Genomic DNA, 23263 nt, shown 5'->3' with positions numbered 1-23263 from the left:
CCGCGGCAATTATGAGAACTATGAACACCACGCGCATTGTCCTGGAGTATATGCGTGCCAGGACATGCCAAAGCAAAACCAGGACCAGCCGAGGAGGCGATTGCAGCGCGGTGACGAGTGTGATGAGGAAATTGACATGGACACAGCCCTCACACAAGTTCGGGCCCCAGCAATGTGCAAATCATGGTGTTAGTGGGGCAGGTTCATGCCATGGAATGCCGATTCTGGGCCCGGGAAACAAGCACAGACTGGTGGGACCGCATCCTGTTGCAGGTCTGGGAGGCTTCCCAGTGGCTGCGAAACTTTCGCATGCGTAAGGGCACTTTCATGGAACTTTGTGACTTGCTTTCCCCTGCCCTGAAGTGCCAGAATACCAGGATGAGAGCAGCCCTCACAGTTGAGAAGCGAGTGGCGATAGCCCTGTGGAAGCTTGCAACGCCAGACAGCTACCGGTCAGTCGGGAATCAATTTGGAGTCGGCAAATCTACTGTGGGGGCTGCTGTGATCCAAGTTGCCAGGGCAATGAAAGACCTGGTGATATCAAGGGTAGTGACTCTGGGAAACGTGCAGGCCATAGTGGATGGCTTTGCTGCAATGGGATTCCCAAACTGTGGTGGGGCGATAGACGGAACCCATATCCCTATACCGGAGCACCAAGCCACCGAGTACATAAACTGCAAGGGGTACTTTTCAATGCTGCTGCAAGCCCTGGTGGATCACAAGGGACGTTTCACCAACATCAGCGTGGGATGGCCGGGAAAGGTACATGATGCTCGCGTCTTCAGGCACTCTGGTCTATTTCAAAAGCTGGAGGAAGGGACTTTCTTCCCGGACCAGAAAATAACCGTTGGGAATGTTAAAATGTCTATCGTGATCCTTGTGGACCCAGCCTACCCCTTAATACCATGGCTCATGAAGCCGTACACAGGCAGCCTGGACAGTAGTCAGGACCTGTTCAACTACAGGCTGAGCAAGTGCCAAATGGTGGTGGAATGTGCATTTGGATGTTTAAAAGTGTACTGGCGCAGCTTACTGACTCGCTCAGACCTCAGCGAAAAGAATATCCCCATTGTTATTGCTGCTTGCTGTGCGCTCCACAATATCTGTGAGAGTAAGGGGGAGACATTTATGGCGGGGTGGGAGGTTGAGGCAAATCATCTGGCCACTGATTACGCACAGCCAGACACCAGGGAGGTTAGAAGAGTACAGCAGGGCGCGATGCGCATCAGAGAAGCTTTGAAAATGAGTTTTGTGACTGGCCAGGCTACGGTGTGAAACTTCTGTTTGTTTCTCCTTGATGAACCCTCCGCCCCCCCCACTCGGTTCACTCTACTTCCCTGTAAACCAACCACCCACCCTTCCCTCCCCCCTTCGAGCACCGCTTGCAGAGGCAATAAAGTCATTGTTTCTTCACATTCATGCATTCTTTATTAATTCATCACACAACTAGGGGGATGATTGCCAAGGTAGCCCAAGAGGGGTGGTGGAGGAGGGAAGGAAAAGGACACACTGCAGTTTAAAACTTTAAAACTTTAACACTTATTGAAGACCAGCCTTCCAATGCTCGGGCAATCATCTGGGGTGGAGTGACTGGGTGGCCGGAGGCCCCCCCACCATGTTCTTGGGTGTCTGGGTGAGGAGGCAATGGGACTTGGGGAGGAGGGCTGTTGGTTACACAGGGGCTGTAGCGGCGGTCTCTGCTCCTGCTGCCTTTCCTGCAACTCAACCATACGCTGGAGCATATCAGTTGGATGCTCCAGCAGCCGGAGCATCGACTCTTGCCTTCTGTCTGCAAGCTGACGCCACCTATCATCTTCAGCCCGCCTCTTGCTCAGTTCTTCCCGCGATTCAGCCCACCACCTCTCCTCTCGTTCAGACTGTGCTTTTCTGTAGTCTGACATTGACTACCTCCACGCATTCTGCTGTGCTCTTTCAGCGTGGGAGGACACCTGGAGCTCCATGAACATATCATCCCGAGTCCGCCGTTTTCTCCTTCTAATCTTTGCTAGCCTCTGCGAAGGAGAAACATTTGCAGTTGGTGGAGGACAAGGGAGAGGTGGTTAAAAAAGACACATTTTAGAGAACAATGGGTACACTCTTTCACGTTAAATTTTGCTGTTCACATTACACAGCACATGTGCTTTCGTTACAAGGTTGCATTTTTCCTCTTATATTGAGGGCCTGCCAGTTTGATGTGAGAGATTTGCGGTGCCAGGCAACAGAATTTGGCTTGCAGGCAGCCATGGTAAGCCACAGTCTTTTGGCTTTTTTAACCCTCATAACATGTGGGAATGGTTTCAAACAGTAGCACACTCATTTCCCATACCAAGGACCCGTTGGGTTGGCCATTTAAAATGGGTTTGCAATGTAAAAAGAGAGGCTGGGGTTTCCGGGTTAACATGCAGCACAAACCCAACTACCCCCCCCCCCCCACACACACACACACACACAATTCTCTGGGATGATCCCTTCACCACCACCCCCCAACGCGTGGCTAACAGCGGGGAACATTTCTGTTCACCTGAGCAGGAACGGGCACCTCTGAATGCCCCCTTAATAAAATCACCCATTTCAACCAGGTGACCGTGAATGATATCACTCTCTTGAGGATAACAGAGAGAGATAAGGAATGGATGTTGTCTGCATGCCAGCAAACACCGGGACCATATGCTGCCATGCTTTGTTATGCAGTGATTCCAGACTACGTGCTACTGGCCTGGCGTGGTAAAGTGTCCTACCATGGCGGACGGGATAAGGCAGCCCTCCCCAGAAACCTTTTGCAAAGGCTTTGGGAGTACATGAAGGAGAGCTTTCTGGAGATGTCCCTGGAGGATTTCCACTCCATCCCCATACACGTTAACAGACTTTTCCAGTAGCTGTACTGGCCGCAATTGCCAGGGCAAATTAATCATTAAACACGCTTGCTTTTAAACTATGTGTAATATTTACAAAGGTACACTCATCAGAGGTCCCTTGTGTGCCCTCAGGGTCTGGGAGCATGCCTTGGGTGAGTTCGGGGGTTACTGGTTCCAGGTCCAGGGTGGTAAACATATCCTGGCTGTTGGGGAAACCGGTTTCTCCGCTTCCTTGCTGTGAGCTATCTTCATTGTCTTCATCATCATCATCATCATCATCTTCCGCATACCCCGAACCCGCTTCCCTGTTGCGTGTTTCTCCATTGACGGAGTCAAAGCACACGGTTGGGGTAGTGGTGGCTGCACCTCCTAGAATGGCATGCAGCTCCGCGTAGAAGCGGCATGTTTGCCGCTCTGCCCCAGATCTTCCGTTTGCCTCTCTGACTTTGTGGTAGGCTTGCCTTAGCTCCTTAATTTTTACGCGGCACTGCTGTGCGTCCCTGTTATGGCCTCTGTCCTTCATGGCCTTTGAGAACTTTTCTAATATTTTGCCATTTCGTTTACTGCTACGGAGTTCAGCTAGCACTGATTCATCTCCCCATATGGCGAGCAGATCCCGTACCTCCCGTTCTGTCCATGCTGGAGCTCTTTTGCGACCCTGGGACTCCATCATGGTTACCTGTGCTGATGAGCTCTGCGTGGTCACCTGTGCTCTCCCTGCTGAGCAAACAGGAAATGAAATTCAAAAATTCGCGGGGCTTTTCCTGTCTACCTGGTCAGTGCATCTGAGTTGAGAGCGCTGTCCAGAGCGGTCACAATGAAGCACTGTGGGATAGCTCCCGGAGGCCAATAATGTCGAATTCCGTCCACACTACCCCAAATCCGACCCGCAAAGGCTGATTTTAGCGCTAATCCCCTCGTCGGAGGTGGAGTAAAGAAACCGGTTTAAAGGACCCTTTAAATCAAAAGAAAGGGCTTCGTCGTGTGGACGTGTCCAGGCTTAATTCGATTTAACCCTGCTAAAGTCGACCTAAACTTGTAGTGTAGACCAGGGCTTAGTTTGGACATAAGGGAGGCACTGACAGTGTGTTAGGGGACAGGGGGGTGATTGTCCTTCCTATCCTTCTTTCATTTAAGAAGTTTTCAATTTGGGGTGCTGCTGGATCCTCAAGGACACCTGGAAGTACAGGTGGCACCAGGGGCCCAAAGCATCATTTCACAGATGCAGTTGTACAATTTTAGACAGGTAAGGGGGGTGTCAGAGGAGATGGGGAGAATGTAGGGGCCCTGGGCAGGGGGTGGGGGGAGGAGTCACATGGAGGGTCACATGGGGAGGTCACGTGCCCTCCCTTGTGTCCTTTCCATGAGTGCAGTACTGGCAAGAAATGATTTCTACTTGCACCACTGAATAGATGTACCCCATCTCCAAGCAACAGTGGGGTGTTAGAACTTGTAATGTCTCTATGCCATACTGTATACATTTTCTGGTCAGTCATGAACCCTCCAATTTCCCAATTAATGTTCTTCCAAGATTTAATAGCCTTCTACTATCACTGTAGCAATTACACTGCTACCTCGATATAACGCCATCTGATAGAACACGAATTCGCATATAACGCGGTAAAGCAGTGCTCGGGGGGGGGGGGGGGGGGGGCTGCGCACTCCGGTGGAGCAAAGCAAGTTCGATATAACACGGTTTCACCTATAACGCGGTAAGATTTTTTGCTCCCGAGGATAGCGTTCTATCGGGGTAGAGGTGTATTTAGGTGCTCAGTCACCGCAGAGAAAACTATCACAGCTCCTCGACACAAGTCTCTGATGCGGTTCAAATCTGCTCTCATGTATTGTATGAGGTATACATCCCGGAAAAGGCCCAGTTCACTTCTATAAGAGTGAAGCACACAATGTCCAGTAGATCACAACTCCCTAAGTCACAAGTCGGATGTGGCATAGTGGGAAAAACATGACGACAACGCAGTCCACCTGTGTCCACCCATATCAGTGTGTAGTCATCAATCCCTACATCATGGTGTGTACGCCTTGCTCTCCTGCCAACTTCTACACCTTCATGATCCAGGAATCAGGGCCGGCTCTAGGCACCAGCAAAACAAGCTGGTGCTTGGGACGGCACATTTTTAGGGGTGGCATTCTGGCGCGGGCCATGCCACCCCTAAAAATGTGCCCTGGCCGCCGTAACTCACCTCCGCTGCTGCCGCTCGCGCGCCGCTGCTCGCCCTGCCTCCCAGGCTCTCAAACCCGGGAGGGAGGGGGAGATCCCAAGCGGCCGCGGCGCGCGAATCAGCTGTTTAGCGCACCGTAGCCGCTCGCGCGCTGCTGCTCGCCCTCCCTCCCAGGCTCTCAAACCTGGGAGGGAGGGGGAGACCCCGAGCGGCTACGGTGCGCTAAACAGCTGATTCGCGCGCCGCGGCCGCTCGGGATCTCCCCCTCCCTCCCGGGTTTGAGAGCCTGGGAGGGAGGGGGAGACCCCGAGCTGCTGCGGCACACGCACTGCTTCTCCCTCTCTCCCCTCCCCCCAGGCTCTCAAGCCTAGGAGGGAGGGAGGGGGAAAAGCAGCGCCGCGCCGCAGCCACTCGGAGTCTCCCCCCCTCCCGCTTTGAGAGCCTGGGAGGGAGGGGAAGACTCCGAGTGGCCGCGGCGCGGGCGCCGCTTCTCCCCCTCCCTCCCAGGGTCTCAAGTCTGGGAGGGAGGGGGAGCAGCGGCGCGCGAAACAGCTGTTTCGCGCGCTGCGGCCGCTCGGGATCTCCCCCTCCCTCCCAGGTTTGAGAGCCTGGGAGGGAGGGCGAGCAGCAGCGCGCGAGCGGCTACGGTGCGCTAAACAGCTGATTCGCGCGCCGCGGCCGCTCGGGATCTCCCCCTCCCTCCCGGGTTTGAGAGCCTGGGAGGGAGGGGGAGACCCTGAGTGGCTGTGGCACACGTGCTGCTTCTCCCTCTCCCTCCCTCCCTCCTAGACTTGAGAGCCTGGGGGGAGGAGGCAGGGCTGGGGATTTGGGAAAGGGGAGTTGAGGCGGGGCCGGGGGTGGGGTAAGAAAAAAAATGGGGGGGGGCGGCCAAAATTGTTTTCGCTTGGGGCGGCAAAAATCCTAGAGCCGGCCCTGCCAGGAATCACCCAGAATCCACATGTTGACCACCCTGGGTGGTCAAGATGTCTGAGCTGTCAGTTCTAAATCTCCACGCTGTGTGTTTCTGGAAACATCATATTAAGCAGCCCCGAGATCAGGAAGTAACCACTTCACCCTGTCCTAACCCCCTCCAGGGATTAATAAAATACAGATTTTCTCAAATAAATAATCCAAGATTTTTTAACCACCTTCCCTCATGTCCTGCCCCCTCTACAGCTGCAAGTCTTCTCCTTGTCCCTGTCCCCCTCCTCCCCACCCTCCCCCACCCTCCACAGAGTTCTCTGGCTCCTTCCCACTTGATATAACACAAATTGTGGTTAGACTGGCTGCTGACTCTTCTGCTATGCTCACAGGAAGCCTCCCCAAAAAATAAAAACACACAATATTATAACAGACAACTTGTAGCAAGCAACATGAACTATTAAATCTTCATTGCATGGGTGTACAAAGGTTTGGACTAGAAGCATCAGTGGTGGAGTATTCCCTCAAACTACCCAAGCACACACAAAGTGGCTGCATAAAAACCCTCTCCCTTTTGTGTTGGAATGTGTACACTGTAATCCTTCAAACTGCATATTTACACAAGCACAAAAGTGAGTATGTTCTTAAATACTGTTCACATTTGGGTTCCCCAAATTGTTAGTGGGTGTCATGTATTACCTTAGGTAAAACTTCACTTGCTCCAGCCCCAAACCCCTCTTCTCCTCTGCCACTAATGTCCTTCCCTTCCCGGGAAACAGTATTTTCCCCTAAATACTTTGACTACATTCCCCTCAAAATAAAATTGCCACCCACGACTCACAAATTGTAGCAACCTCCAACTATTCAGTCCAAAACTTGTTTTGGCTTAGGTGGGGACTTGGGATTAAGGTATCCATAGTTATGTTAACTGAAGGGTGAGTTCACAGCCATCAATCTCAACAAGGTCTGTGATTCATGCAGTCCTTAGTACCTCTCGGCAGCAGAAGAAAACTGAAGAAGGAAGCAGAAGGTTCTTGGCAACAGAAGGAAACTCTATTTGGAGGGCTGTAACCCAGGAGCCCCTTGGACAAATGACCTGAAATTTAGGTCACTCATGCTATTACACACCTCCATGAGGCATACAGAATTTCAAAGCAATCCAAATAGCCATTCAAATGTTAGAGTGTTTATGAAAGCTTATGCTCAAATAAATTTGTTAGTCTCTAAGATGCCACAAGTAGTCCTGTTCTTTAAGCTGTAAAACATATACATTGGTGGGAATGGAAACCCTCTAGATGTTTTTCTGTATTGGCTCATTGCATTGTAAACGCTGTACTTTTTCTTAAATACCAGTCTCAATTTAGATCCCCCAAAGATTTAAGGGGTGCCAGGCCCTACCTTGGGTAAAACTTGACAGCTAGAGGCCATTTTGACCCCCATCACATCAATTGTTTGATCTCTAGCTCTGCAGGGGATGGGAAGAAACCACAAAACCCACAGCTTTTTTCAAAAAGTTTGTAAGCAACCCTACTCTGCGCTGGCCTGAGGCACACCAGATTTCAAAGGAGTCCTCTGACTACATTTGATATGTCAGTTTGAGAGGACTTACACAGGTCAACCTTTAAACAGAAGCTGTGATGCAACCTGCCACTGGCTTTAGTAAATGAGCAGCACAATCCTGCTTTCGGACAGCCAAAGGCACATTCCACCACATCCTGCATTGGCTCAGCATGTAGTTAAACAGCCTCTGGCCTGGCTGGTGCATATCAGGATAAGCCATCATCAACAAAGGCAGCAGAAAGTATGCTGGGTCACAGATAGCAGCTTGATGACTGTAATAAGGGGGAAACATATACTGTTTGCCCATTGCCCATGCTGAAAAAGGCCAGCCCTCTTGAACACTGTGGCATCATGCACCCTGCCTGTCAGTGTATCTGGAGTAGTATCCCCATTCCTTTCCTGTAAATGTATGTATTTGCTTGAAATGGCAGGCATAGGATGGGTACATACATGCCTTTGATTGCACTTGCACAGCTGAGCTGTTCAAGCCCTGCCATTATTTCAGGGATTTTTCCAAGCCTTATAACCATAGAGGCCTGCACAGCATTAACTGCCTTGCAAAACCTCCATGACCACTTTGCTAGCTGTGGTTTTACCTACCTGAACTGATTACCAGCAGATCTGTAGCCATCTGGGGTTGCCAGCTTTCACAAGGTGATAGAAGCATGCTTCTGGAGCATTATTGACTCTCTTACCACGGTGCTTTGCTACTCAAGGGCTGGGGCAAGCTCCTTACCCAGCTCCAGGAATCTGGCTCTCCTTGTGTAAAATTTCTGGGTTTATTGCTGGTCATCCCATGTTTTCACTACAATGTGGTCCTGCCAGTGTATGCTTGCGGTCTTGATCCGGAAGTGAGGATATGCAGAGGAGGGAATCTGCTGAAAAAAACAGCATCAGCGTGTCCACACCTCCATCTTCACCTGGTCCCCTTCTGCTTGTAAGCCTCTGCCTTCACCTTCTTCAGGTCAAGAGCAGCCTCTGAAACACCCATCAGTGTCTCTTGGCAACAGCTTCTGCAGATGCACAAAAAAGCACTAGTTATAAAAGCACTAGTTATTAACAGGAGCATGATTCATACTTTAAGCATGACACAGCATACCACCACACCAGCCTGGGGCCTGCCAAGAATTGAATTTCCCAGATCTAGATGATTTCCTCCCACAATGCCCTGAGTGAGTGGACGAGTTGCCCTACAGCACCTTGCGAATGCGAGTGCAGAGAGATGCAGTGAGGTGTGGCACAATGAATCTTGGCTTACACACGCCTAGATAGCGGCTTGCTTATCACTGAGTTACAGCACCAGTGCGGATGCAGGGAGTGAGAGCAGTGTGCCGATAAGGACAGTGTGGTCATGCTGTAGTGTGATAGGCTAACCTGGAACTGCTTAACTCATGATTAGCTTGCACTGAAGATGTCGCCTTGGAGGCCTTCCCACGGTCACACTGTCCAAAGGGGATGATTGCTCTGCTGCAAGTGAGAAGGAAATGGAATGACTCCATTGTGCTTCCAGTTCCCCTTGCTTTCTAGTATGTCTTAGTCACATACAAAGAAACAAATTGAGGTTGGACCCTCTTTGCTTCATAAACTAGATGACAGTCTGAGATTTTAAATTATACATGCACAAGCTCTGATTTTTAAATCAGAAACTGCAGTCTCATCTACTCTGTTTTTCCAGGTAAGCTCTCGGGATGGCTGGGAAAGAAACAGGATTAGAGCCACACAGGCACCAAGGAGTGAAAACTGTGCAATTGAGAGGGAGCGTGCTTTTTACTCAGATTCCTGAGCCCTGCTTATTTTTGTTAATATCTATTTAAGTCAAACACCCTCTGGGCAGGAAGAAAAGATCTCCTTGCTAATGATTCGACAGTCCTGTTCAATTAAGGGCTGAGACAGCTCCTGATCCACGCCTCTGGATGCACAAGGGAGAGCTCCTGCAAAAATGAGGAGGATAAGGTTGGATAAAAATACTCTAAAAAGTCCTTTCAGGTCTTCTTTATCCATCGTAAAGCAGCAAAATTGGGCACAAATCTATTATTCCCCTTTGCAGGACAGAATCTAAGCCTTAACTTTGAATTTCCTGCCTTGTCTCAAAACCTATGTGATTTATATATGAGGGTCCAAATCGTTATCCATGCGTATTTATGTGGGCTAGATTTTTAGAGGCACCATAGGGTGTTAAGGCTTGTCTGCCATTCCTGCCTAGCAAGCCAGTGTGAATCGGCGATGTGTCAGTTTGCTTCACAGTAACATCCCATTTGGACACAGCCAGCGCTTAATTTGTGTCGGGGCTTGCCAAGGCTGAGCCCCGGCACCTCTAGGCTTGGCAGTTCATAGCCCCGGCACCTCTAGGCTTGGCTGTTCATAGCCCCGGCACCTCTAGGCTTGGCAGTTCATAGCCCCGGCACCTCTAGGCTTGGCTGTTCATAGCCCCGGCACCTCTAGGCTTGGCAGTTCATAGCCCCGGCACCTCTTTTATTACAAATTAAGCACTGGACCCAGCTGCACTGAAAGTCCCAGAGTGTTCTTTGGTGCTACTAAAGCATGGTAAGTCAAAGAGCACTCTGGGACTTTTAGTGCACTGTAGCAGCATTCACACTGTCCCTTACTGCGTGGCAAGCTAGTGCCCTGTAAACTCACACCTGGTTTGTCACACAGTAGTGTCCCATGTAGACAAGCCCTTAGAAATGTGGGATTTTGCCATCAGACTCCTTAGGCTCCTTTGACAATCCCAGCCCACTGTATGAGTTACCTTATTGAGCCCATGGCCAGTTCAGAGCATGCTACAGAGTTTCCATTTCCTAGATAGGGACCCTTGATGGAGTCATACAAGATTGTCCAGCAGTTCTTTGCACTTTTAGTTTTTAAAACAGGTAGCAAAAATGGGAAGCCTCAGGACAGTGGGTGTGGAAAGGGGACAGGAAAAGGTATCTGGAAAAGACAAACTCAAAGGCACCCTCTGATCTGTTCTGGACTCACTGCCACACATTCCAGATAAAGGGATCCGCTTGTCTAAACGATCTGTTTCTTTGAATTAATGAGTTGCGGGAAAGTTATTTATTTTTTTACACTGCTGATAGGGTTAAGCCACTCCCCAGCCACAGGAATTGGGGAGGGACACAAGCTGCTCTTCTTTTAAAGCAGAAGAAGTCTCAGCTCCATATAGTTCCTGCAGCTGGGAGTCTGCAGCCTAGAAGAGCCAGACGCACTTGTAAGCCTCTCTCTCTCCTTTTTTGTTTTTGTTCCCCCTCCCGCACCCGAAAAATGTCATGAGGTGACTTTCACTTAACTACAAATATTTAGATATTTTTGTGGGCTGTTTTCTTCTTCCCCTTTGAGCATGAGCCAATAGCCACATGCTGCCTCCTTTCACAGCAACGAGCTGCCTTAAGGGAGGATCGTTACAGAGGGTTTCTTAAACGACCAAAGAAAATGCAAATAGTCTGTGTGCTCTTAGCATACGCTCTGGTTTAACCAGCTTGGTACCGAAGCCAGCCCCAGACAGATCTGTGAAGAAAATACTGAACTTAAGACTTCCCCAAAATCTTTCACTTACTTCTAAGGGTGAAAACAGTGAGCAGATCCGGTGTGTCAAGTTGGAGACTTAAAAAGTAAGTTGATCTGATGTTTAAATGCTGGTTGCAAAGATTCTTTCCATGGCTTTAATACTGCAGATTGCTAGGGACAGTGAGAGTTGCAGAAGTGGGAAGACAGTCTTATCTCCTCTCTCAGCCTGATTTTGCAACCTGTAGTTGGGCTTTTTTCAGAAATTATTTAGAAAATCGCAGGTTTTAACTTGTAACATACAACTACAGTGACATAATGGGAGAAGTATGCGTGGGGCAGAACTCTTGCAAAGCTTCAATAAGGACCATTTTAGGGCTTTCTGTGGATTCCTCCACAGTGTGGAGGGGGAAGGTGTTCGGGGGTTTCCAGGGGTGGGGGAGGATGTGTCTGCCCCAGATTAAATTAGGAGAAAACATGACTTTATTTTCGAAGTTCAGCAGTTTGCTGGTTTCCTTGTCTACAGTAACTGACAGGGTTATTTTCCGTTCCCTCAGATGTAATGCCAGACTTTTTGATAACTTGTAGAAGAATTTGAGACGTGGAAGAAAACTTTCAAACCTGGGTGTCTACAAGTGAGGTTCCTCAAATCCAGTTAGGCATTCACACCACTGAATATCATGCCACCTGTATTCAGATGCCTAACTATGGATTTAGGTACCTCACTTGAGGCATCTACTGGACTGACAGACAGGCTGCACATTTCCCATCTCAGGATGTGAGCACTGTCTAAAGAAGGTCAGAAGTAGGCAAATCTCTTTGGAGGACATTAAGCTCTCTGCTTACATAATAATATTAAACTTACCCACAGCCAAAGAACCCTACCATTTCTCCTTTATTCTACAGTGATCATTTTAATACCTCCTCCCAGAAAAAAATAGAAATATTAGTATTAGGATTGGTGAACATAGCTCATATCTTTGGATCTGGCAAGAACTTCTATGTATTGACTGAAAAATTTGCCCGATGACCAACAATGTACCAAACAACCTACTGAAAGGTATTCAAGTGTTAACAAAAATCTTGAATAAGGCTGGCAGTTTGAAAGTACAGTATTTGTAACCAAGCAAATACTAAAGAAACCAAAAACCTGTATCTGATGCCATTTAAATTCCTGTATAACATATAGGCAATAAGTCAACACCAGCCATCTGTATTTTAACCACTGTGTTATCTACACCAGTTCAGAGGCAGGGGTTAAAGCTCTGGTGGCTTGTCTATACTAGCATTCCCAGCTTTGTTATCACTAGTGAAGCTGAACTGGTGGTAACAACAGTGGGAAATTTAAAAGAAAATATCCAGTGTAGATAGGAACTTCAAGAGAGCTTGAATGGTATCACATTAAGGCTTCGAGTTTCTTTAGTGTTCAACTTGACTACAAATACCATACTATCAAATTGCAAGTCAGAATTAATCAAATACAAAAGCAATTGTTTACCTATTAAGAAAATATTGATACATCAGGATCAGACTGATAATGAAGTTTTGTTGTTATTGGTAATAATTCATATTATCTGGGAAGCAAAGGGAAACCTATAGCCTACGTCTCTCAGAATCTGAAAATTACTTTTGTTTAAGAGACTGCTCAAAAATTGTTCTTGTTAACCTCTGAGAATAGGACAAGAAGCAATGGGCTTAAATTGCAGCAAGGGAGGTTTAGGTTGGACATTAGGAAAATCTTCCTGTCAGAGTAGGTGAGCACTGGAACAAATTGCCTAGGGAGGTTGTGGAATCTCTGTCAGCAGAGGTTTTTAAGAACAGGGTAGACAAACACCTGTCAAGAATGGTCTAGTAATGTAGTCCTGCCTTGAGTGCAGGGGACTGGACTAGAGACCTATTGAGGTCCCTTTCAATCCTACGCTTCTATGATTCTATGGTTCCACATATCTTTATTTGCAAGGAAAATACAAAACCCACACGATGAAGAACGTTGGTGAACTTTTCAAACCATATCTCCTCAAAATTTAACATCCCCATGGAAAATATAGCATATAGATTTACCTAGGAGTAGCATAGAACCATAACAAAAGTATACTTCAGCATAAAATTTTTCCTACTTTTTAAAAATAGCACACAGCTGATCTACTGTTTCTAATCAATATGACAGAAAATCCTATTTCATGGACATTGGACACTAACAGAAAGAGCAGATGCATGTAGACTAGATGATCCATGATATTGGTAATAGAAGATGAAGCATTTCTCATGTAGCTGGGCTTGAATCCAGCCCCAGATTAGCTATGACTGAGAGCTGTCATTTAACAGCTTTTTAATAAATAGGTTTCCACATGCATAACTTTTCCCAGGAGAGTTCAATGGGTCTATTTGTGTGCAAAATTGCTCGTGTGCAATCATGAGAAATCATGAGCTGAAGCTCCCAAAAGATCATTATTGCCTTAAAATCAGGAGATTTTAAAAAATAATACCTTTGGGGTTCTTTTTCTTTGCCTTCTGATTTCTGAGATTTTAGGGTACCCTTGTTTCACACTTTCAAATTTTTCTCTGCAACCCGTGAGGGCTAGAAATTTCCAGCTTTTTTCATGAAAGATGAGTTTCTCATGCAATCTCTTGATTCCAGCAGTTGAGGTTTCATGAATTACACCAAGTATGTTGAAACTTGAAATAAGACCATGGGAGTTGGTAACCCTGTCAATGGCAAAGCTCCCATGGACCTCAGGCAGGGCCGGCTCCAGGCACCAGCTTACCAAGCAGGTGCTTGGGGCGGCCCCTCCGGAGAGGGGCGGCACGTGCGGCAATTCGGCGACGGCCCCTCACTCCTGCTCAGAGTGAAGGACCTTCCCCCGAATTGCCGCCGCAGATCGCGATCGCAGCTTTTTTTGTTGTTGTTGTTTGTTTGGGTTTTTTTGTTTGTTTGGCTGCTTGGGGCGGCCAAAACCCTGGAGCCGGCCCTGACCTCAGGGAGGCAGGATCAGGTCCTAGATCACTGGTTCCCAAACTTTTTGTCTGCATAATCCCATTTCCAGACTTTGTTGCTTTCCGCAACCCCAGACAGCATGGAGGCCACCATTTTGGCATGACCCCGGGCGGGGTCATGACTCATGACCCATAGATTGGGAACTGCTGACCTAGACAATCCATCCAAGGACTGTGTTATAAAGAATAGACTATAAAATAAACATGTGATACACTGTGGCCCGATCCTGCAAACACATCCACTCAGTCTCTCCGGATTCATTGGGACTGGGACTACTTGTGCGAGCAAAGTTAAGCATATGCTTGTTTACAGCATTGGGATCTGTATATGTCTAACTGTTACGAGGCATAATACAGAGGAATATAATGTATGCTCTAACTGAAAGAAAAATATACACGTCACCACACTGATCTTGCAAGCTGACTCAAATCTATGCAATATAACTCATCAAGGTTTTCAGTTTGTTCTGGCTATCCCTCACTCTATCCTTTGAGCTAAAATATAACAATAAGGAATTTTTAAAATCAGCTGTCTGAGTTCAGTGTTTGCAGGTAGCTCACATACTCCTCCTCAGAGAAAATTAAATCTGGCTCACATCATTAAGAACACTAGAATTGACATCTAGGGTTGATTATGCTTTAACTCTCATTTTAAAAACAGCCATAGTGGCATCTTATACTTGGGTTTGTCTCTTGTTTATGTAATTCTTTAGTGCAATTTTCCAGTGTAATTTATTTAAAACCCACTAGAAGCCTGGGTACAGTATATGAAGAATTATTAAGAATAACAAAACTAAATTGTCTCTAAATTGTTTGGTGGTTATTTTAATTTGGCATATACTTTGTTCTGGTTAATCATGGCTGCCCCCTTCTGGTTGCTTACATGCCTACCATGTTAGCTGCAGCTGTACGTAGATAAATGGTTCCATGCACTGTCATTATGTAAAGAACATAAAAAGAGAGGGATCTGTTATACCCTCAGTATGTGGCCAAGCAGTAGGTCTAAGTCACAAAATTCCGTCCAATTTCTGTCCAAGGTTGGATGTTTGGATCCAGGGTTTTGGTTCTGCCACTATTTTTTTTTAAAAAGGGGGATTGTTTGAAAATTTTATGTCTGGATCTGGACTGACATTTGGAACACCTCCACAACTGAGGTTTGTTTGGATCCAAGGTTTTGGTTCAAGACTCCATCGAGTATAGACAGAAACTGATTTAGTTAAAAATTCCTGTTGATTATGACTACATCAGTAGAGGCATTTGGTCACGTTTGTAAATTAGACTTTCCCTGTGCCTAATTTCATATGATGCACAATTAATCTAAATCATCATCAGTTAGCAAATAAATTATTTCAACAGATACACACAAGAATTGTCACACATTTTATTTGTTATAATCAGCCTACTTGTCTGAATGCAGCACGTTTTCATCAGTGGTTTTTAGTTTCGCTTACAAATTACTCATGATTTTAAAGGAAATCTTTAATCATATTTAGAAACCCGACAAATGTCAGTGCTCAGCTGTTTTAAAAGAAAAGCATGATCAGAAACAGCTGTTGACTAGTTGCTTGTCTTCTTAAGGATAATAAGAGAAATAGTAATTTATGTATAATAACCAACCCCTGGGGGAGATTGGGTCCTCAGGGAACTAATAGTGAGAGGGAAATCCTTCCTACAGTAGGTAATTGGTTTTAATTAGTCCCAGGTTGAGGGCATAGCTGTGCAAAGTGTTCATATAGAATCCTGAATTTAACCAAAATCAGGACAGGTTTGGCGTCCAAATGCAACTGTGAACATCACCACGTGGCTCTTGCTTATTTAAGTTTGCATGTTGTAATGTCCTTCCAACCACAGCCTCTCCCACCACTGCAGCCACACCTCTTCCCCAAAGTCCATCAGACTCATCGCTGAACTACTCTAAGTAGGGAGACTATCTCCTTCTGTCCATGGATTATCCTGAGATATCAGACCTTAAGGTCATGATATTTTTATGTATGGAAAGCTATTTTAGGTCACTTTTAGAGTTTTTGTTGAACTCATGGTAACTAGAGCATCTGGTTTCAGAGATGAAGGAAAACAAAAAATAGTCCCAATGAAGTTTTAAAACTTCCCAGAATATTTATAAAAATAGACTTGCTGTAAAATATTTGGCACATATAGAGGGCTTGTTAGGGTAGGATGCTATAAATGTTATATTGTTTGGGAACACCTGCATAACCCCTGATGCCTTCCCACTCCTGAGTAATCTGACCATCCCAAACCTATCATTCTTATTATTATTTAGTATTTGTATTTCTGTTGTGCATATGAACCCTGGTCATGGAACAGGACCCCGTTGTGGAAGGCACTGCACAAACACAGAACTGAGACAGTCCCTGCCCCCAAAGAGCTCACAGTCTAAGTAAATTAATGCAGATAAATCCTTACTATGCCATCATGTATTAATTCTTTCTCACATACGTAATCTCAAACATCTTGCTTGAGAGTGAAGACACTAGGCTTTTTTAAGTGGTGGACTTATCTCTTTGTTTTTATTCATCTGCTTCAAACATTATAAAATGCTACTGCTAACAGATTTAAGATGGAACAAATCAGGCAGCCTGATGTTCTAAATTGCTCTACGTAAAGCAATGGAACTGAACGAAACCCACAAAGAGGAACAGAGTCTGTGTAAGGAAGCTAATCTAGGCAAGGATGGAGGATTTGCCTACTCCGCTCTGACTCAGAGAGGATGTGATCTTACCCACTGCTGGGAAGTGGCTCTGAACAAATCATTATATAACAGATTTGCTTGTCCACTTCTAAATCTCGCCTGCCCCTCTACAGGCATACAGAGGGGTTCTTTATAAATCACACACACGATAGCTAGCATGTCCTTCAGAGGTTGCTGCTGAGCATTTCTAATATTATGTCCCCCAAGAAATATTTATTTGATACAGAAGTTGTCCAGTATTAAAGGAAACCAAAAGTAATTAAATGCTTGAGCTCAGCACTTCCCTTGATGATTTCAGAAGGCTGAAATGCCCCCTTGCACCGGACTAGTGTGCACTTTCTAAATGGTGCTGCATAAGACACGTGTTTTTTCTTTGATTTGGGGAGTAAATCTTTATCTTCATTAGCACCTCTTTCAATGGTCCCCATCACAGACCCAGATGGAATTCATCCTAATCATCTTTTTAGCATCTGAACTATTTGCATATGTAACAGGGTGGCTCACCCACTTAAGGACCAGAGATCTGGGACCAGCCAGCCCTGATCACTAATCAAATGCAGCTGAGAAGGGCATGGTGTTTCCCTATAAAGAGCTGTAGGAAGATGCTGCAGGAAGGGACAGTCTCCTGCAGTAAAAACAACGAGGAGTCCTTGTGGCACCTTAGAGACTAAAAAATTTATTTGGGCATAAGCTTTCATGGGCTAAAACCCACTTCATCAGTTGCCTGGAGTGGAAAATGCAGTAGGCAGGTATAAATACACAGCACGTGAAAAGATGGGAGTTGCCTTACCAAGAGGGGGGGTCAGTGCTAAGGAGCCAATTCAGTTAAAGTGGAAGTGGCCTATTCTCAACAGTTGACAAGAAGGGGTGAATACCAAGGGAGGGAAAATCCCTTTTGTAGTGCTAATGAGGCCAATGTAATCAAGGTGGCCCATTTCAAACAGTTGACAAGAAGGTGTGAGTATCAGTATTTGTTAATCTCTAAGGTGCCACAAGGACTCTTCCTTGTTTTTGCTGATACAGCTAACACTCTGAAACCTATCTCCTGCAGTAGTTCCTGGGGAAGAGAGACTCCAGGTGGGAAGCCCTAGGTGTTGTGGCTGAATAGAAAGTCCCAACTGGAAGTTCTGTTTTTCTTTTGTGAATTTGTTGGAGGTTTGCACAATGAATGGAGACTGGAGGCAGAGCTAAAAACTGATTTGAGCATGGGATGAGTCCCCAGCCTGGTGAGTAAGGCTAGCATCTTACAACAAAAGAAATGCTGAGTCACCAAAGGGAGATTATGGAAAACACTGATATTTCTCAAAAAGAACAGGAGTACTTGCGGCACCTTAGAGACTAACAGATTTATTTGAGCATAAGCTTTCGTGGGCTACAGCCCACTTCTTCGGATGCATATAGAGTGGAACATATATTGAGGAGATATATATACACATACAGAGAGCATAAACAGGTGGGAGTTGTCTTACCAACTCTGAGAGGCCAATTAAGTAAGAGAAAAAAAACTTTTGAAGTGATAATCAAGTTAGCCCAGTACAGACAGTTTGATAAGAAGTGTGAGAATACTTACATGGGGAGATAGATTCAATGTTTGTAATGGCTCAGCCATTCCCAGTCTCTATTCAAGCCTAAATTGATTGTATCTAGTTTGCATATCAATTCCAGCTCAGCAGTTTCTCATTGGAGTCTGTTTTTGAAGCTTTTCTGTTGCAAAATTGCCACCCGCAGGTCTGTCATTGAATGACCAGACAGGTTAAAGTGTTCTCCTACTGGTTTTTGAATGTTATGATTCCTGATGTCAGATTTGTGTCCATTAATTCTTTTGCGCAGAGACTGTCCGGTTTGGCCAATGTACATGGCAGAGGGGCATTGCTGGCACATGATGGCATATATCACATTGGTAGATGTGCAGGTGAACTAGCCCCTGATGGCATGGCTGATGTGATTAGGTCCTACGATGATGTCACTTGAATAGATATGTGGACAGAATTGGCATCGGGCTTTGTTGCAAGGATAGGTTCCTGGGTCAGTGTTTTTGTTCAGTGATGTGTGGTTGCTGGTGAGTGTTTGCTTCAGGTTGGGGCGTTGTCTGTAAGCGAGGACAGGTCTGTCTCCCAAGATCTGTGAGAGTGAGGGATCATCTTTCAGGATAGGTTGTAGATCTTTGATGATGCGCTGGAGAGGTTTTAGTTGGGGGCTGAAGGTGACAGCTAGTGGTGTTCTGTTATTTTCTTTGTTGGGCTTGTCTTGTAGGAGGTGACTTCTGGGTACTTGTCTGGCTCTGTCGATCTGTTTTTTCACTTCAGCAGGTGGGTATTGTAGTTTTAAGAATGTTTGATAGAGATCTTGTAGGTGCTTGTCTCTGTCTGAGGGATTGGAGCAAATGCGTATTTATCTTAGAGCTTGGCTGTAGACAATAGATCGTGTGGTGCGTCCTGGATGGAAGCTGGAGGCATGTAGGTAAGTATAGTGGTCAGTAGGTTTCTGGTATAGGGCGATACTTATGTGACCATCACTTATTAGCACAGTAGTGTCCAGGAAATGGACCACTTGTGTGGATTGATCTAGGCTGAGGTTGATGGTGGGATGGAAATTATTGAAATCATGGTAGAATTCCTCAAGGGCTTCTTTTCCAGGGGTCCAGATGATGAAGATGTCATCAGTGTAGCGCAAGTAGAGCAGGGGCATTAGGGGACGAGAGCTAAGGAAGCGTTGTTCTAAGTCTTGATATTTCTGGAGTTAACTTCCCATTGTAAGCCCTCCTCCCACATTTGGATTTTGGTAGGCTAACATGTAGGGCTCTTATGAAATGAGTGAGATTTCATTATATTATTTTGGCAAGTTAAGATTTGTATCATTCCTAAGTGGAGTGAGGCCTGTGCAGAATTTTGGCAGCTAACAAGCATCTATTCTAGCTGTGAGCAGCCTCAACCTTGGAGCTGTCTTCAAGATTATTTTTAAAGTTTTTTAAATCGTTCTGTGTACTAGAAAAGGCTTCTTTGTACAAAACTTGCCATATGGGCTTTCTCCTGCTGAGGTCTGTCCCCATGCAAGAAGGCCTCCGGAATGGTGTGGAGGGAGCTGGAATTTGCCAGGCATTTAGAGAGTGAGCACACTAAAAACAGGAGCGAGTAACTAAACGTGTCCCTTTTGAATACATTTTAAAGTTCTATATTTGCTGACCAGTGATTATACTGCTGTCAGATATTTCCTTCTCCCCCTTTTAACTAACATGGAAGTTAGAACTTGGAAGCCAATAAAGTTGTCTGCATTGCACCTCCAACCAGTACTACTGTACTGCCAGTTTGGAACCAGTGGTAGCACCAGTGGGGATTTTTGTTTTGTTCTTTTATTTGCTTTTAGAATGAGTTATGAGCAGGGCCAGCTCCAGGGTTTTTGCCGCACCAAACAGCGGGCGGGGGTGGTAGGGAGAAAGCCGCAATTGCGATTGGCGGCACTTCTGCGGCAATTCGGCGGCAGGTCCTTCTGTCCGAGAGGGACTGAGGGACCCACCGCCGAATTGCCACCAAAGAGCCGAACGTGCCACCCCTCTTCGTTGGCCGCCCCAGGCACCTGCTTGCTGTGCTGGTGCCTGGAGCCGGCCCTGGTTATGAGAAATTAGCATGGGATTTTCAGAAGTTCTCAGTGTTGGGCTAATTCTTCTTCCTTGGGGGCCAAAGGCAAAACTCCAATTGACTTCAGTGGGAGAAGAGTCCAGCCAATGCTGAGGAATTTTGAAAATCTCACCCTTGATGTTCATAATACGAATTATCTGGGTTTAAGAACATTGATCCTGCCTTTTGTGAGGATAGTTATGCCATCAGATATTTGAAATATTAGCTCAATATGAACCCTTCTAGCCCCACCCCAAAAAACAAACAAAAACCTACCTTTCTGTCTTTCCCATTTAATAATTGAGTTATATTTTGATGTACTGCTTTATAAAACTCACTTTTATTTTTCATCTTTAGATTGTAGGTTTCAAGGTGACACCTCTCAGGCAGAGCCTATGGATACCACAGGAAATATGACCGCATTGCCTGGCGGCAACTTGACATGCCTTTTGACCATTGACGACTTCCGCAATAAAGTGTACTCCACATTGTACTCCATGATTGCGATTCTGGGCTTTGTTGGAAACGGCTTTGTACTGTGTGTCCTCATAAAAACGTACCAGCAGAAGACAGCCTTCCAGATCTACATGCTGAATCTTGCAGTGTCAGACCTCCTCTGTGTATGCACCCTGCCTCTTCGAGTAGTGTATTACGTTCACAGAGGCAACTGGTTCTTTGGTGACTTCTTATGCAGAGTTAGTTCCTATGCATTCTATGTCAACCTGTACTGTAGCATTTTATTCATGACAGCCATGAGCTTCTCTCGCTGCATAGCCATAGTTTTCCCCGTCCAGAATCTCAATTTGGTAACTGAGAAAAAGTCCAAACTGGCATGTATGAGCATTTGGATTTTTGTCACACTGACAAGTTCTCCATTTTTACTGAGTGGGTCTTACCAAGAAGGTAACAAGACAAAGTGCTTTGAACCTCCAAAAAGCAGTCAGATGACCAGCCTGCTGGTCCTACATTATATTTCGCTGTTTGTAGGCTTCATTATCCCCTTTAGTGTCATAACTATCTGTTATGCCATGATCATAAAGACCTTACTGAAGAATTCACTGAAGAAGAATCAGTCTACTCGTAAGAAGGCCATCTGGATGATAATCATTGTAACAGCTGCCTTCCTGGTCAGCTTCACACCTTACCATATTCAGCGCACAATCCACCTTCACTTCCTGAAGAGGAAAGACTCCAGCTGTGAAGACATCCTTTTCATGCAGAAATTAGTAGTGATAACCCTATCCTTGGCAGCTTCAAACTGCTGCTTTGACCCACTCCTGTATTTCTTTTCAGGGGGCAACTTTCGGAGGAGACTTTCCACATTTAGAAAGGCTTCCTCCTCCAGTGTGATACAGGGACCCAGGAAAAAGTTATCATTAAAGGAGAAAGACGACGAGCCATTTCAAGAAAGCCATAAATAAGCTGGATGTGCAGTGTAGCTGCGCTTCCTTTGTAAGGCTTTTTATGTGGCACTGCAGTAGAAATAAGCTCACAGTGGGACACCAGTGATTGCAGAACTGTTTCAGGAGAACTGAACAAAACAAATGCATCTTCATCAAAGTTAAATAGAGACAAAAATCCAAAGGGACCTGCTTCTACTCAAACCTTTCTGACCAGACACCCCTCTGCCTGCCATTGAGGGGTTTATTTGATCGTGCTGTGGAGCATTCTGAGGATAATTTTAAATTCCAAGAGACTCAAAGCAAAAAGGACTGAAATGTGAATGGCTATTCTGAAAACGTGCTCAGAGGCATGTACAGTTCCCGCCCCCGCCCCCCCTTCCCCCGACTTAAGAAGTTACAGCAGAGCAGCAGGAAAACATTTGCGTGCTGGTAAATTCATGCAGACAAACTCTTCAGATCCTACATAAGGTCATGAGGCAACTCTACAAAGGCCATTAGTCACTGAGCCAGTGGGAAATGTAAATATTTGCCATGATAGAAGTTGATGGAGCTTATGCAAAGGGGGAGGGGGAAGAGAGGAGGAGAGTACACACTGAATCCCAAAACAGACACTGATTTCACAGGAAAATATCTTCCCTATTCCCAGTTATTTATTGCCTGGGCTTTTAACTTTCATCTTCTGGTGTAATTTAGAGCAGACTAAGGACTGTTCTAACTTGTACTAGCTACTAAACACCCCAAGGAACTGATCCTGCAGCCTGGGATTAGGGAAGCCCTAGCCATGAAGGGGATGGCATAGGAGCTACTACACTGGCTCTGCATCACCAGATGATCACCGTACACAGAAGTAATCCTCATGTGACCATTAAAGCTAGCTTTATGTCCACTATACACTGGCAGTGCAGCACAAAGAGCCACACCACACTAGAGGATCTGAGCCTATACCTTCCCACATAGGAACTGTATTTGTCCCTCCCTCCGCCCCCATACATTTCCTGTAATTTGAGTTCCCATTTCCAAATATATTGCAACACACTAGTTCAGTTCACAGCTACAAGATCTTTGAAGGGCTTTCTGTCTGTCTGAATTTTACAAGTAAATCCTGAGATATAGTTCTGGTATGTGCCTCCCAAACAAACACTTTGGCCCCAGTCCTGCACTAATTGAACCCTAAAAACATGAGTAGTCTCCTTGCCGTCAGTGGCTGCTTACATACAAAATGGGAAAAGACTGCCTAAGAAGGAGTATGGCAGAAAGGGATCTAGGGGTCATAGTGGATCACAGGCTAAATATGGGTCAACAGTGTAGTTGCAAAAATAGCAAACCTCATTCTGGGATATATTTGCAGGAGTGTTCTAAGCAAGATGCAGAAGTAATTCTTCCGCTCTAGTCCACGCTGAGTTAGGCCTCAGCTGGAGTATTGTCTCCAGTGCTGGGTGCCACATTTCAGGAGAGATGTGGACAAATTGGAGGAAATCCAGACAAGAGCAATAAAAATGACTAAAGGTCTATAAAACATGAGCTA

General features: G+C 45.9%; 1 protein-coding gene across 2 annotated transcripts; it reads left to right on the top strand.

The window, feature by feature from the left end:
• Positions 1–10588: 10588 nt before the first annotated feature.
• Positions 10589–23070, top strand: CYSLTR1 (cysteinyl leukotriene receptor 1). Of its 2 annotated transcripts, none has more exons than XM_034782353.1 (2): positions 10589–10724; positions 20693–23070. In XM_034782353.1, the coding sequence occupies exon 2, from the start codon at positions 20731–20733 to the stop codon at positions 21754–21756; it is 1026 nt and encodes a 341-aa protein (XP_034638244.1). In that variant the 5' UTR covers positions 10589–10724; positions 20693–20730; the 3' UTR covers positions 21757–23070. The 2 variants fall into 2 exon arrangements, with proteins under 2 accessions (XP_034638244.1, XP_034638242.1); XM_034782351.1 differs by having other exon boundaries at positions 10651–11124.
• The last annotated feature ends 193 nt before the right edge of the window (positions 23071–23263 follow it).

This window comes from Trachemys scripta, chromosome 9 (assembly GCF_013100865.1).
Source record: "Trachemys scripta elegans isolate TJP31775 chromosome 9, CAS_Tse_1.0, whole genome shotgun sequence".
In the NCBI taxonomy this organism is placed as follows: Eukaryota; Metazoa; Chordata; order Testudines; family Emydidae; genus Trachemys; species Trachemys scripta.
Note: the sequence above shows the minus strand (reverse complement) of the source record. Positions and strands in the feature narration are given on the sequence as shown.

What these genes read in the sequence shown, in the direction of transcription:
- CYSLTR1 (XM_034782353.1), top strand. Translation starts at nt 20,731, where the DNA reads ATGGATACCACAGGAAATATGACCGCATTGCCTGGCGGCAACTTGACA.